This window comes from Silurus meridionalis, chromosome 10 (assembly GCF_014805685.1).
Source record: "Silurus meridionalis isolate SWU-2019-XX chromosome 10, ASM1480568v1, whole genome shotgun sequence".
Classification (NCBI taxonomy): Eukaryota; Metazoa; Chordata; class Actinopteri; order Siluriformes; family Siluridae; genus Silurus; species Silurus meridionalis.
The window spans coordinates 10,301,388-10,317,980 of NC_060893.1; the positions used below are offsets into that span (position 1 = coordinate 10,301,388).

General features: G+C 39.0%; 1 protein-coding gene across 13 annotated transcripts in view; it reads left to right on the top strand.

The window, feature by feature from the left end:
* tjp1b (tight junction protein 1b) overlaps positions 1–16,593 on the top strand; it is a 72,118-nt gene that overhangs the window by 42,790 nt on the left and 12,735 nt on the right. For 8 of the 13 annotated variants that reach the window (XM_046860020.1, XM_046860022.1, XM_046860023.1 and 5 more), the window contains 7 exons: positions 10,814–10,870; positions 11,501–11,625; positions 13,801–13,903; positions 14,024–14,348; positions 14,537–14,643; positions 15,551–15,719; positions 15,874–16,018. In XM_046860020.1, the coding sequence (XP_046715976.1) occupies positions 10,814–10,870; positions 11,501–11,625; positions 13,801–13,903; positions 14,024–14,348; positions 14,537–14,643; positions 15,551–15,719; positions 15,874–16,018 (1,031 nt within the window). Of the gene's footprint in view, positions 1–3,299; positions 3,330–10,813; positions 10,871–11,500; positions 11,626–13,800; positions 13,904–14,023; positions 14,349–14,536; positions 14,644–15,550; positions 15,720–15,873; positions 16,019–16,593 lie in introns of those variants that run through there. The other 5 variants (XM_046860021.1, XM_046860032.1, XM_046860033.1 and 2 more) reach the window with 2 other exon arrangements.

The window sequence follows — 16,593 nt, forward strand, 5'->3', positions numbered from 1 at the left end:
ATACTGCTCCATATAGACCTGTTTAAAACTCACATTGTAGTTTGTGTTTATGCAGAGTGTTTTCTAACTTTATCACAACCAATATGCACTCCATGTTGTCCTTATTTTCATTAAAATTACACACTTGACTTTGTAGCGGTGTGTTATCACTGCAGACGAACCAACTGGTTCCCCCTCTTGTTCTTTATTTAGTAAACAAGTGATTGAGCCATGCCCCATTCCATAGACTTGCATTTTAATATAATAAAAGCTATATGCAATAATATTGATTCATTTTTTTATTATACATCAGCTCAAATAAAGCTAATGTAGCTAAAATGTATTCATATTTATCATTATCATGATTATTATCAATTAAAAGCATCCACTAATTAAAAGAAATAATTGATGAGGTAGTTCCATATAAAGTAATTGATTTAATGAGCACAAATTTTTATTGTTCTATTATTCTATTAGCTAAAACAATATGATGTATTGGATGATAATGAGGGTTTGAGAATGATCCTGTGATTTAGAATTTGTATTTTGATTAAGGCCTCCATTCAGCTTCTGTCTTCAGTATGAGAATCCTAATTCATATCTTGGCATTTCACTTCCTGTATGCAGATGTGCACAAGAAATTCTAAACATTGATCATATGTTCTCATTAATCTCTCTTATTGAAATGAGATCTCTGCTGTCTATATATCAACAGAGATACCTTTCATATGTTTGTCAGCTCATATATCACTGAGAGTAATGTGTGTATGTGTGGGGAAAGCCATTTTGCATGTAATGTTGCTTATCAGCACATCTCCACTGTGCACTGTGTAGTATACAGGGTTCTATTTTATACTTGGCTTCTTTTTTAATTTCCTCACATTTATGTTTCTTAACGTTTTAATATAATTTCAAGCTAAATTCCTCTTTTATGCAATTTTATTTATATATATATATATATATATATATATATATATATATATATATATATATATATATATATATATATATATATATATATATAAATAAAAAGGCAGTGCTTTAAAAGGCAGCATTAATCCTATGAGAGTTTAGGGGCTCATTATGTATGTCCTTGAAGCTTCACTCATCAGGGTGTTTACAGGCCCTAAAAATAAATCACACACTTATCTGTAATGGCCATTAGGGATCTGGTCAATTCTAAAACCCACCTCAAACCATTTTTCTAAGGTTTTCTGATTTACTTGGCTTTTGCGTCTTGCCCTGTGTAAGGTTTTCTATTGCACTGAAACACAAACAAAGGCGTCATGGTTGTGCGTGTTTAGCTGGTTTTACCGGCAGTGTGTGAGTTATGCTAAACCTAGTCATATCTATAGAGACTGATTTACACTGGTTGAAGTGGTACTTCCTGTTTCGCTTGATTCTTTCACAGGAGGATCACAGAGTGCATCATAAAGCATTGTGAGTGTATATGTAATGCTTGGCAAATATTCTCGTATTCAGTTTGTACAGATAATGAGAGTTGTCATGATTTTCCTTGTGGAGTTAAAAAAACAAAAACAACAAAACGTATATTCCTACATCCTATTGCTAGATTTTTTTTCCCTTTGAACAGAGAGCCAAGGTTAATGTATTGCATTACATGAACCGATCTAAAGTTAAAGACTTGATTAATAAAGCGACATTATTTCTAGAGTTGAGAACGACAGGGTCCTGAGTTCTGGTCACCCCCCCCGTTCACCTCGGTGACCTTCAGAATGTCAAATATGTTAATGTGGTTTTAAGTCTCATCATACCTGCTCCCCATCCTCTCCATGTGAAACCTTAGCACTACGCATTGCATATCTGCTCCTTAGGATAGCGTAGCATCAGCAGCTTTGGGCTATTTATAGACATTCAATCTATAGAAGAGCAGCTTCACCAGAGCTTGACATACTGTATTTCCTGCATGTTTCTTCCCAAAGGGATTAATATTTATAAAGCCTAATCTCTGGTGTGAGCAAAGGCTGACTTTTGACTTTCTCCTGCATGTATTTGCAGGTAAATGTAGATTATACAGGACACGCTTCCTATTGGCTGAGAATTGTTAGCATTCTACTGCAGTTTGTTTGCTTAGTTTCTGGATGAAGGCCACATTCACGTGTGCTCCGTGTTCAGCATAGCTTCACTATTGGGAGAGCGGGAAAAGAAAACACGCATGGAATCTGTCACCACTCCCAGCCTGGGTATTGACACGCATTCCATGATGACTGTGAGCCAGAACGCTTGTAGACAAACTGTGTGTGTGCGTGTTTGTGTAATACACAATCCTTTCTGTCGCTACAAATTTTTACACCAGTGAGAGATTGACAATATGAATGTCCCTGTATGGTCTACAGCAGCTATCAGACCACTTGTCCCAGCTGCTTCACCTGTATGTAAAATATCTAAAAGGACTCGTGCTGTTTGTGCGTCTGTGTTTGAGAGACCGAGCAGCATTGAAAGCCACCTTGGCACACGTTCTAAGGAAACCATGCAGTGTTAACCTCTCTATGCAGCATATTGGACTTGTACGCTAGCGGAGTTCCCAACCGGGTGCGATTATATACAAACGCCAATGCTTTGGAATCTGTGATTTTGGTGCATTTAACGAAGTCCTGGTGTCCTTTTTATATTACGTCAAAATTAAATTCACTTGTTTGCACGATCCTGAAGATTTTTCCTGCTGACCGATTTTGCTTTTGCTTTAATCAGTGGGTGTTTATAGATTACAAGCACAACTGTGCTAGTGCATATATTAAGCCTATGATCTTAACACCGCTATGGGTGATGGTCAGTATTGCTGAGTTTGACAGGAACTCTGTCTTCTATGGCTCTGCAAGGGTTAAGGCCATTACAGCACTTTACACTGCAGATGGATCTGAGCTCTTAGTGAACAGAGGAGCTCAACACTGTAGCACAACTGCAGCTCCCCTCCCTCTATGCACCCTCTAGAATGCTGCCAGACCACTGGGAAAAAGACACAGAAAGAGAGAGAAAGAAATAGAGGGAGGAGAAGAGAAGGATTGAACAAGAGACAGAGGTGCGGATGGGGACAGGTTTAAAAAAATGTAGACATGTCTGCGTTTTCAGCCAAGGAACGAGGACGAAGGAGCGGAGGGATCTATTTTGAGGTGCAATCAAACTTCGGATTAAATCTGTGGTTCTTTCTTTAAAACCAACTTGTCTGTTCAGAAGTGCTTCGAGTACTTCGACATCTACAGAGGAAGCAGTGTCATTATGTAGCTTGTGTGAGTGTACAGTTAAATCTGCAGTATCTTCCGCTGGATTGTGTGTGGGAGTTTGGAGGTAGAGACGATGCTGAGTCTTCTGTGGTGATGACACAAACTGCTGTAAGTACATGGTTCAGGGGGGAAATAAAACTGTTGCTCCCTACATTCATTGCATTGGTATTAGGCAAAATCCAGTTTAAATAGATTGTGTGTAATCAGTAGTGTGTACGCGGTGTATGTTCATGTAGACCTGTTGTCCAGCTTCATAAAGTTATGTTTGTCTTAATGCTTCCTAAAGGTTTTAGTTTTGTTTCTTTTGCTAGTTTTGTATTAACCTGCTCTCATTCTAATTTAATTATTTATACAGGTTTAAGGATGTGTGTATGGACATGTGTGCACTCAATGTCACCGTATTCTCTGGGGTGCCATTCTTCCTATATCATGCTATGACCTCTATTGTCAGTTAAGATTTCCAGCTCTGTATTGCTCCCTAGCTAGTGGACATTTACCAAACGTCAGCAAGGTGACACCCATTTCTAACATCAATCATCACATGCTTTTCTTGGGGGGTGTGTGTGTGTGTGTGTGTGTGTGTGTGTGTGTGTGTGTGTGTGTGTGTGTGTGGGGTGTGTGTGTGTGTGTGTGTGTGTGTGTGTGTGTGTGTGTGTGTGTGTGTGTGTGTGGGGTGTGTGTGTGTGTGGGGTGTGTGTGTGTGTGTGTGTGGCATATCTGCAATAGTGTACACAGTGAGTTAATGTGCACTTGTTTACTGTATTCAGCAACTCTTTTCTTTTTCTTTTTTATTTTATTGTACAGGTATTGATGCCGCTGTTTCCGTTTTATGATTGATCAGCATATCTGTTGTTTTGTAGTAGAACATCTGACCATTGAAAGCTTGATGGAAGATGCCTTGTGGTGACATAGTTATTCGGTATCTGAAGTCATTATTTCTGTAGGCTGGCAGTAAAGCCTCATTCTGCTGCTTGGCTCTGTGAAAAGTAGGGCACTTGTTTATTCTCCTTTGTACATGCATTGTTAAAATTCGACATCATAAGCAGTTCAGGTGAAAGAGCTACTCGCGTAGCTCTGTAAATGCTAATGCGGCTTCTAAAGCATGAGATTGTGTCTAATAATGATGCACGTCGTATTATCTAACCTGCTTGGCTGTAAAAGGTATTTTTTTATTTTATGTTTTTTACTTGTGCATCTACTTCAGTGTCAAGGCTCAGCATCTGAACCCACGAGCAGCAACGGAAGTTATTTTTAGACTGACTCTTTCTGTCTCTCGTTACGCAGGGATAATGTTGAACAAAACACACACACTCCTGTCACAGCCCTTCATAACTTGGTATTGTCTAAGGATCTTTGCAAAGATTTTACTCCAATTTACATGTATTAATTTGCCGAATACTTTGATCCAGCACAGTCCACACATACAGCTGAGCAGTTAAGGGTTAAGGACATGCTGGCTAAGGGGATTATACTCACAGTCTTCTCATCATTAGCTCAGAATGGTAACTACTGAATCTCACTATAGTGACTCATGCATACCAGGGACACACTCTCTCTCACACACACACACACACAGAGAAAACCTTCTAAAATATATGTCTCAGAATGATGCTAATGTATATCTTTAACCACTCTGAGTCATGCCTGGAGATCACTTTTTGATAGGCAGCCAACATTCAGACAGGTGCAGTCGTTGTTATCATGATGTGCAGTAATTGAGGAGCAATTAATGATAAGCCAAGCGTTTGCAGTTTGTATGTGCTGTAAGAATGTTTGTGTTTTGAAAGCTTGCATCTTGATATAGTTTTATTTCACTTCCTAAACAGCAATCATTCCCTGCGGGAGGCCCAATACTCTTGCTACCACATTAGGCTTACCGCAGGGGAGAGGGAAAATATGCTGTGGGACAGTAACAATCCCAGCCCCAGTGCTTGGAGATCACTCAAGGGTAGGGAACATAACTAAACATGTTGCAGGGGGGACAATGGTTAGTAAGAAATCTACACTCTTTAAACCTGTGGCTATATGATTTAATCGGTCATTTAGTCTGGAGTTCCAGCTGATGCATATTTTAGCGAAATGCTGCTGGCTGTCCTGGAACTCAGTCAAGCCTTTCAATGCACTGTTCCTGATCTCCAGATTTAAAATATGTCAACATACAGGATCAGATCACTGCCCTCGTTTTCCTGGGCACAATTTGTATTTAACATTTATTGATATTAGATAACGGTGTAATTGTTCCAATTATCAATCACTTCATGAATAAGGGACCATGCGTGACTAGCACGGACACTTCTTTATTATAGTGTTGCCTTATTCATATAATAACGATACATAAAACCATTATGGACTAGATAATGTTGATGCACAAAACATCGTCTGAAATGATCAAACTTTTCCACTTCCACTGCCGGTTTCTTTGAGACGGTGCCCCCGGTAGAGTCCTGTTTTTTGCTTGACAGGATTGGGTTTTTTGATGGTTTGTCTCCTCCATCTCAAGCTTCTGAGCCTCTGCTCGCCATGGTAGTGAAGTGTGCTTAATTGAGTTTCCATAACCTTTCTGTTTTCACAAACCAGACTGACCATCCTATTTTGACTGGTCACACAGTGTTGGCTAATTGCATGAATGAGCAGGTGTTTCTATTACCTTGGCCACGGAGTGTATATATTGCAGTATTGTACAACTACTAATATGCTGACGTGATAACACTATCTCCCATCCCATCTGCTTTGCTCTTATTGATGAGCTGATTTGGACAGCTGCCTTTTTTTAGGGAGTGCTTGGCCCCAGTCGCTCGTTAGAGCTGCACTCATCTGTCTGATCCATCTGTGTGTGTGGGCCCAAATGGCTCTGCTTCAGTCTCCGCCTGCACCCCCCTTAGTGGAGAGAGCTGTCAGCTGACACTTGTGCCAGGCTACACTTGTGTGCCTTCCTGCACTGTGGAAATCTCGATTGGTTTAGATTTTTTCAGGGGAAACCGAATGGCCTCACTAAATGTGAAAAGGTGAAGGAGGAAGTCTTCTACTGCTTGCTATTTAGTTTGAATTGGAACGAGCTGTATGTTTATTCAGGCCATGTTAACAGGGCAATTGCATGTGTTTTTGCTTGAGCATAATGATATGGGACTTTCCATACTAAAATACATTTTGTATTTTGAAAGCTAGGCATAGCAGTGATTTCCCCCAACTATAACATTATTTCAGGATACTAAGGTACATGATAATGTTACTAAGGAACAGTCAGCTCTAGAATGATTGTCTTTTGGTGAAGATATATCGAGTATATTTTAACAAACCATGTGCTGTAATAATTATATGGCTCTAATGTTTATTTTCCTTTGTTGAATTTACGTGTAGGACACTTAAGCAGTCATCAACAGCTTCCTGTTTCACTTCACTTTATATAAATATGAAAAGGCCTGATAGAACTCAAGATCGATGGCACAAAACAAAGGCCGGTCTACACATGCATGTCGCAAACTATGGAAGATTCAATATTTAGAGTATATAAGTATACCTGGTCAGGTATAAATAAGGCTAGATAAATACCTTGTTGATGAGAGAATTCCAGAGAATGGTTTCACTATTGTAAAAACTATTGTAACTCCAGTAATGGCACAGTTGTGGTGAGCAGAACAGCATTTCACAATGCACATGTAAAAACGTCCTGGCAGATGGGCTACAACAGAAGAAGACATTACTGGGTTCCACTTCTGTCAGTTAAGAACCGAAAGCTGAGGCTGCAGTGGGGACAGGTTTTCCAAAACTGGATAGTTTTTAAGGTTGGAAAAGCTTAGCCTGGTCTGATGAATCTCAATTTCTGCTGAGTCACACAGATGGTAAGTTCAGAGTTTTGTGCCAACACCATGAATTCATGGACCCAGCCTGTCTTATGTCAACAGTCCAGGCTGGTGGAGGTGGTGCAATGGAGTGGGGAATGTGTTATTGGCATACTTTTAGGTCTGTTAATACCAATCATCAATCATTTGAATGCCACAGTGTATTTGAGGATTATTGCTTAGCATGTGCATCACTTTTCTCGCCACAATTTACTATCTTCTAATCATGTGAATTCTTATAAGAACTTTCATGGGCGTAACGAGTTCGGCGTTCAATAATTCCCACTCAATGGGTCTGAATCCAACAGAACACTTTTGTCATGTGGTAGAACAGGAGACTTGAAGCATGAACGTGCACTTAAAAAAAACACTTATTTTAACGTTGAACTGAGTCTCAAAGGAGCGTTTCCAGCATCTTGTGGAATCCATGGCACAAAGAATTGAGTCTGAGAGCAATGGGAGGCCCTAATCAGTAATAGTATAGTGTTCTTAATAAGTGAAAGACACTTTGTTTTATTTATTTATTTTTTCCCCTTCGCTTACTGAAGGTTACGGAGACAGTTATTTCAGACTATGGTATTAACAGTGAGAAATCCTCTGGTAACTGATATTTCTTGTGTTACACAAACCACTGTTTAAGGACATGAGGCTTCATCTTAGTATCTGAATATAGTGACCATAAAATTAAATTGTGATGTGCCATGGATTATATACTGCAATTAAAATGAAGGTGAAGCTAACATAAAACATGCTCTTATCCCATTTGCCAATGACTGAAATACATATACTTGTGTAGAACTCTGTTTGATACCAAACAGTGTTGCAGCTATATTGAGGGAGGGAAATTGTAGTTATTACACAACCCTAAAAAATGTGCCATGATGAGACTGTGAGGTAGTGATTAAACCGCCTTTTCAATTTTGTTTTGGTTATCTATGTGGAACATTACTGTTCAGACATTTTTTGCCGTGAAACTACAGATTGCACAATCATGACATTTTTGTTTCTGATTTAAAATAAAGTTCACATTGTATAGAAAGTGTGGATTATACTGGATTTCTCCAGAGTTTAAAGGGAGAATGGAGCCTGTATGTAAAAAAATGGCAGTATGACCCATGTGTTTTCTGCACTCCTTTCGTCATAATTGGTGTGGATGAAATGGTGGATCAAGACATGGCATTCACTGAGAACATTTTACACTCAAGTCTGTATATTGAAATAAATTTTGATATAAGAAGTTAAAATTTCTATTGTAAACTTTAATAAAACTTGTACTCAGTTTGCTTTTTTAACTCACTTGGTGTTTCTTGCCTTTATACTATTTTTTTAATACTTTATATTTAAAGATAAATTGTGTCCCTGCTTATAGGATGTCCGATTTTTAAAAGTGCTGCACAAATAAAATTGAAACGAATGAATTTTGAACAGAATATTTAGGCTGTGATCTTGACTTCAGGATGCAGCACTGTTTCTAGCATGGTCTAATCTAGAACACAAGATGCCCTTGACAAAACATCTGTTATGTAAGGGTGTTTCTTTTTTTTTTTTTTTTTTTTTTTTTTTTTTAAATTTATTTATTTATTTTTAATCGAGCTGCTTGTTTTAAAAAGAAGCGATCAGAATTTTTCATTCAAAACATTAATTTCAGTATTCTAAGCATACTTAAAAAGCAGCCTTATGAATATATTTGATGTATTAATGCATTTCGGGCAAATCCACCTATTTAAAAAAAGTTACTCCTTTATAACAGACTATAGTGATGGCATGAGCAAGCCTATTCAGAGAGAGAGATACTAATGAAATCGGGTGAAGAGGTTGAATTTGCAGTGGGTGACTTCTCCTTCTGTACATTTCCCACACTTTTTCACTTGCTGCTAAATTAGGAATTAAAGCTGAGTTTTGTTTTTAATTAATTATCCATATCTCATGCTTCATTATGCTTTAATGGTCCCCAGAATGAGCTCATTTGGCCAGTGCGCTCACCTCATAAGAGACGACAGCTGACTGAGAAATAGAGTACAGTGGATAATAAATTAGGAGGGATGCTTCCTCAGACACTTTTTTTTATAGGGATCGTGAGATGGGCAAGTCGAATGTACATTAATATAATAAGAGAGGCTCTCAGCTGATTCAGAACCTTATGTCTGAGAGGTTGAATTGGATGTCCACAGACATTCATGGACCTGAGTTTAAGGTCCATACTTTGCCCAGCTCTCAAGGTAGGCACATTGGTAGTGTCCCCTTTTTTTTTTTTTTTATACAGCATAGGGTAGCTGGCACTTAAAATTCATAGTGGGTGACCGTAACAAATTCAGATAGAGCTTGTCTACCTGGAAAGTAGGGCTGCATGCTATCCAGTATTCACCACAAGTGATGGGCAAATTTGTGTTAAACCTAGCAAAGGCCTTTTTACTTTTGCCCATATTCTTTTATCGCCCACATCCACTGGAGGCTGTTAAATTACTGTAAGGCTGTGCAGTCTTCTCCTGTTCTTCTGCCAGGGCTTTATTGGTGCTGTGTTGCAGTGATGGCAGAAAGAGACTGGCTAAGTGATTGTGTTTGGGTTAGAGGCGGCAGAGGAATGGACTGCGGTGTGGAATGTCTGCCTGGCAGAGCTGCCAACTGAATTCTCCCATCCCCACTGCTAAGATGAAGGTCTGAAAACGCATCCATCAGAAAGATGCATGGGCTGTTGTCAGTCGAGGTTCTTACTTAAAGCTTTCTAACAGACCTGCATGCTTTCACTTTGTTTACTTGAGCCACAGCTAGCCCATTGTCCTGAGGTATGCTGCACTCTGCAGTCTGCAGCTTCCTCCTTAGACTTCCAGCTTGTTTAAACAATGCCACAGGAAGACATTAAGGAAGCGTTGACAAAAAACTTCCTCTGCGATTATCAACAATGTGAATGTACAGCAAACTGAAGTTTACAGGGTAACTGCATGTACTCGCATTTGGATTTGCACGTACATGGTATTTATTTGCATTTGGTTTGTGATTTGAGACTATATGGCTTGCTTGTTTGCTTTGTATAAGTGAAGTCTTGCAAATGTAGGTGTCATATGTCACCTTGAATGCTGTTGGGAAAGCCCTTTGAAACGTGTGAGGATGATAAAAAATAACTTTTCAATAGAGTGTGTGTGAGAGGGAGAGAGGGAGAGAAGGATGTTCACCACCACTTTTTTTATGTGGATATCCTGCCAGGTGCCTTCTTCAGGCCTGGCAAAACCACCTGCTCATACTGTCTGTTTGGCCTTATTGGACTCCTTTGGTGGTTTTGACAGAATTAATATAACATTGCCCTTCGCGGAGCATCTCATGCTAAAGTCTGTTGCGTTTCTCTCTTCTTAACCATAACGTTGGAATTATTCTCAACTCATTAAAGTGGTTTAACCTGCATTCCAGAAAGGGTGAACAACCAAGTAGTGCTCGGCCTTTATTTTTGATTTTTTATTCTATCCACTGCATAAAGTAAAATGTATATTTGAGGGTTTTTTTTGCCACATTATTCTTCTTTCACATCACTGTGCAGCACATCAAGGTCATTTAGACTCTTGGGTAAATCATGCAGTCATGCACTGGCTAATAGGAGCCCAAGGAAAACACAAACACTAGTTTAGAAGCATTTTGTTGCTGTGCTATTGAGATTCAGCTGTATTTTTAAGGAGTGTAATCCCCTCTGGGTGTGCAGGATGTTAATTTGGATGTAAATCTCACAACTTATGCTTTGCCTGTCCTCTCTGTTTCTTAATGCAGAGTGCAGCAATGGAGGAGACTGTAATATGGGAACAGCACACAGTAACGCTGCACAGGGTGAGTATAGGAGTTTTTCTGAGGTTATTCAAAGATCCAAGCTTTAGTGTTCCACTGATGAATAATTTGACCAGTTCAATAAATTGGTCAAAGGTAATTATAGAGCAGTTCTTTCAAGTCTATAATTGGAAACTTGCACTGAACAGGAGTTTTTTTTGATTTGTCACAGGCAGCATTGTTTTTGTTTTTTTGTTTCAGTCCCACTTGTATTTTAAGACCCTGCTATGGTCTTTTTTTGTAGCTCTGATAATTACTGCCTTTAATCTGTCTGTCTGTATTTTAATTTAAATAACGAATGGTATTTAGTTTGGGATTTCACTTGTGCATGACTGCTTGTTCTAAGGTCCTGTCTCAAAGAACTCCTGTGGTCCTGCCTCAAAGAACTCCTGCTCACACAAACTAGTCTATAGCATTCGACTCTGTTTACATAACAAGTGCCACTATTATTTTCTACTTTTAAGCTGTTCATTCATCAGAGTTCTTCTTTATGTATAGGTTTTTAAAACTGACACCGTGACGATGCAAAAATAAATAAATAATTGTGTTCCCATTGTGAATACAGATCTGTCTATCAGGTTTATCTAACTTGTTTTCTTTACAACATGTAACCTTTTGGACTCCTATCTGCAGGCTCCAGGGTTTGGGTTTGGAATCGCCATCTCGGGTGGGAGGGACAACCCCCACTTCCAGAGTGGAGAGACTTCCATCGTCATTTCTGATGTGCTGAAAGGAGGGCCAGCAGAGGGCCTGTTACAGTAAGACACACCACTGCTTCCTGTTTTCTGGATTATATCTCCTTCATCTATAAACACACACCCACAATCAAAAGTTTGGACACTCGTTTAAAGTGATTTTTGTATTGTTGTAGAAGAATATTACAAGCAACGCATAAGGTTCCAAACATGTTTTTCTCTAAAGTAGCACATAAAATGTAATTATCCATTTTAATGCTTTACAAATGGCATATATTATGACGTTTATTTTCTTCCTGGACAGAAAACGATTATGCAAAATGTTTCCAACAATCACTGTAACACAAGACTTTTTATATGACAGCTAGACATTAGAGATGGCAGCAATGCAATATCCAGTAAATGTTAGATCAGATATGAAAGAACAAATCTTTTGCCTGAAATATTACCAACTTGCTTGTAGTTCAGTGTAACACAAAGAATTAAAGTAGGTCATGCAATAATAATAGAAGCCACCCAAGTTACTATCTCACAAACTGTTGGCCACCTGGGACTAACTGATTATGCTCCCAGGCTTTCAGTCTTTATCTAATTGTTTCTCTGATGCAACAACCAGGTGAAAAGAAAACCCTTTAAATGTTTTATTTTATTGATTTCTTAGTATGTTGGTTAAAATGTGTTATATTAGATGATATATGATCCACCTCAATAATATAACTATAGCTTATAGTTACTATTAATATATATTGCTGTCGCGATCATTCCGGTCAGAAAACAGTACAGACAATTCACCATACAGTGAGAAGTATTTTAGTCCAAAAAATTGTATGTAGTAAGTTTTTAGATTAAAGTAATTACAAGGTTTAGTTTTCTCTCTTTAACTTGACCACAGAGACTTTTTTCCTTAATATTTTTAAACCCTCCAACACCAAGAGTGCCAATAATACTGTTCTGTAAGTCTTTCACATGCACAATATGCAGTCAGTATGCAGGGAAAGTTTTAGCACTTGCCAGACGTTTATATAAACTTTTATGTAAGACAGAACATGCCTCATAACTGAAATGTTGGCCACAGACTTGTTGAGTGCACAGACATGAAGTACTACATCGAAAACCTTGGAAGAGGATCTGGTCCATGACTACATAAAGTTTTCCACTTGCCAGGAGTTGTTAAACTTGTTCATTTCCATTATTTTGAATTCTTCTTCTTTTTCTTTTGGCTGCTCCCATTAGGGGTCGCCACAGCGGATCATCCGTCTCCATACCCTCCTGTTCTCTACATCTGTCTCTTTCACACCAACTACCTGCATGTCTTCCCTCACCACATTCATTTACCTCCTCCTTGGTCTTCCTCTTTTCCTCCTTCCTGGTGGCTCCATCCTTAGCATTCTCCTACCAATATAACTCATGTCCCTCCTCTGCACATGTCCAAACCATCTCAATCTCACCTCCCTCACCTTGTCATCAAAACGTCCTACATGCGCTGTCCCTCTAATAAACTCATTTCTAATCTTGTCCATTCTCGTTAATCCCAACGAAAATCTCCACATCTTCAGCTCTGCTACCTCCAGCTCTGCCTCCTGTCTTTTACTCAATGCCACTGTCTCTAAACCATACAACATCACAGGTCTCACCACAGTCCTATAAACTTTCCCTTTCACTCTCGCAGATACCCTTCTATCACAAATCACTCCTGCTATCACTCTTCTCCACCCACTCCACCCTGCCTGCACTCTTTTCTTCACCTCTCTAACACACACTCTATTACTTTGCACTTTTGACCCCGTGTACCTGAACTCCTCCACGTTCTCCACCTCCTCTCCCTGCAACCGCACCACTCCACTGCCCTCCCTCTCATTTACACATATGTACTCTGTCTTACTCCTACTGACTTTCATTCCCCTTCTCTCCAGCGTGTCCCTCCAGCTCTCCAGGCTCTTCTCAACCTGCTCCCTACTCTCACCACATACTCTCCATTATTCTGAATTAATTATTTTAATTAACTGACTAGCTCACATTTATTTTAAGTCTTAAAATCAAAAATATTTTAAGTTTGCATCAAGGTTGGATCGGAAGGCTGAAAATTATTTTTTTTTCTTTCTTACCTTTAATCAGTCCTTTTCACACTTAAAACCTGGAAGCTCACTTAAGATTTTCCTTTCATGACGGGCATTAAGCAGTGCTGGCTGTTATGTAATGAAACTTAAATATTGATAATGCTTTATAATGTCGTTGCAGAGAGAATGACCGAGTTGTGATGGTTAACTCCGTCTCAATGGATAATGTGGAGCATGCGTATGCCGTGCAGCAGCTGCGGAAAAGTGGAAAGAACGCAAAAATAGTATGTTTTTAGTGCTTTTTTTTTTTCCCCTTCTGTATATCAGTGCTTCAGTTTTAATGTGTTTAAACACAAAACGTTTAAAATCAGATTTCACTGAATGATCCTCTCTTTCCCTCTCAGACCATCAGACGAAAGAGGAAGGTTCAGGTCCCGTCAGGGCGTCACGGAGAGCGAGAAACGATGTCTGAGCACGACGAAGATGACGACAGCTATGAAGACGAGATCTATGAAGCGCGGAGTGGGCGGAGTGGGTATGGTGGGGGCGGTGCCACAGGACGGCGCAGTGCCAGAGGTGATCGACAGGGCACAAGAAGGGAACGGGACAGAGAGCGAAGCGCCTCCAGAGACAGGAGTCTGTCTCCACGCTCGGAGCGCCATTCTGTCTCTTCCAACCTGGCTTCCCGTCCAGCCAAGGTCACGCTCGTCAAGTCTCGCAAGAATGAAGGTTAGTTTCAAAATATCAGACCGACCATTAGCATTTCTTTATTTGTATTTGAACAAAAAATGTTGTGGTTAGAATACAGTGTGTTATTAGAGAATGAGTAAAAGGGATCGGCAGATGGACAAATGAATGTTGCTGAATAAATATACTAACATGGCGCGCATGTGTTTTCTGCCTTTCACTCTCATAAGCAGAATATGGTCTTCGCCTGGCCAGCCACATCTTTGTGAAGGACATCTCTCCCGAAAGCCTGGCTGCCAGGGACGGCAACATCCAGGAAGGTGACGTAGTACTGAAGGTGAGAGAGCAAGGCCTCTTGAAATAAGCAGTGTGGTATAATAGATTTAGTTGAAGGAGATCTAGAGTACATTTTGATGCTTTTACTGAGGAACAACAAGAAAACTATTGTATCTAATTTCTCAATGGATTACAATTAATTTAGTTTTGTTGTTTGACAATTTCTTATTGTATAGTGATAAATTGACTATCAGGTCATTATTAATAGTATAAAAGCCCTTTTCAACTTTTAAGAAACTCCAATATGGGATTGTTTATTCTTATTTGAACCTCTACACATTCTGGCAGTTCCAGTAAAATGTCTGCTCATGAAAAAACTCTAAAAAAAAAATAAAAATAAATAAATAAATAAATAAACTCTTTTATTAGTCCATATCATTTGGTTGTTTCTAATCTGGTTGTCAATACAGTAATACCTCGGTACTCGTCGTTCTGGAACTCGTGGCGAGAGCTGAAACTGATGAGTAACCAACAGGTGTACTTTTTTGTGCAGTACTGCTGTTATCCTTTCCAGCATTTTTAACCACTTTAAGATTAAGATCACTTTATGATTTAGGCTTAAAATACACAGAAATAAAAAAAAAAAGAACACTTTCAAAGGCACTCTGTGGCTTTGTTTGTGAGCTAATATTCGTGTATCTATTTTACCGTGAGACTGATGCATTTGCAGGTTTCATCTAAGGAGTATGCAATGAGTGGCCAAAGTTTTTCTCTTTTGCTTCGAACTTTCTGAGCTTTGCAGCCTGTATTTTTAATTATCCAACTTCATCCACACCATTGACATTAACTGTATATTTATAATAAATGTTTATATATATATATATATATATATTATAAAATAAATTAATTAATGTGGAGATTGTACAGTGTACAAAGTCTCCTAACTCTTCTGGATCTTCTCTTTGTAGATAAATGGCACAGTGACTGAGAACCTCTCCCTAATAGACGCTAAGAAGTTGATTGAAAGGTCGAAGGGCAAGTTGAAGATGGTCGTGCAGAGAGATGAGAGAGCCACGCTGCTCAACATCCCTGATCTGGATGACAGCATTCCCTCGGCCAATGCCTCCGATAGAGATGGTTAGTGGTTCTGTTTTGAACCATGATTATCCATTATTTAGTTTTTTTCTATCCATTTTAATTGTAGTTAATGTTTTTGGTGGAGTATTCACTGTATTGGTATGTAATGCATTTTTTTATGTGAAAGTTAATGTTTAGTGCTCTTTTGCGACAGATATTTCAGATATCCACTCAGTAGCTTCGGATCACTCGAACCGCTCACACGACAAGAAGAAGAGCAGTCGCTCTCGCTCCCCAGACCGGCGCTCTGAGCCCTCAGACCATTCCAGACATTCCCCTCCACAAATCAGCAATGGCAGGTCTGTGCATTCTCTTTCCCTCTCTCTCTCTCTCTCTCTCTCTCTCTCTCTCCCCCTCTCTCTCTCTCTTTCTCTCTCTCTCACTTGTCTTCTCTTCATTTTCTTGCCAACTTTCTTCTGCTATTTTATACTGCAGGAGGTTCAGCTTCATTAGAAATTTTTATTTTATTTTACATTTGTACATCTTACAATCATAAAATTGTTTTTCCATTTTAAATGTATTTATATTTCGAATCAGAGCCACACGATTCTTGGTGCAAAGAATTCGTGCAGTGTAAGTGTATCAAATGTGGTTTGAAAGTTGCCAACACACATGTAACACATCACTGAATCACTACCAACTAACAAACCTTCCTTTCTTCACTGTCTGCAGCACTGATGCTATTGTATAATATTGTGAACTGATCAAACTAACCCAGCTCCTGTTGATGAGCTATTTCTAATCATTGCATATTTCTAGTAAAGAGTTTCATTTGAGTTTGGTTTATCCATCAGCCAAAGGAAGATGTAATAAATTTTTTTTTATGCTCTTTCTTTGTTGTTGTGTGTTTTTTGTTGTTTTTTTAATCCTGGTT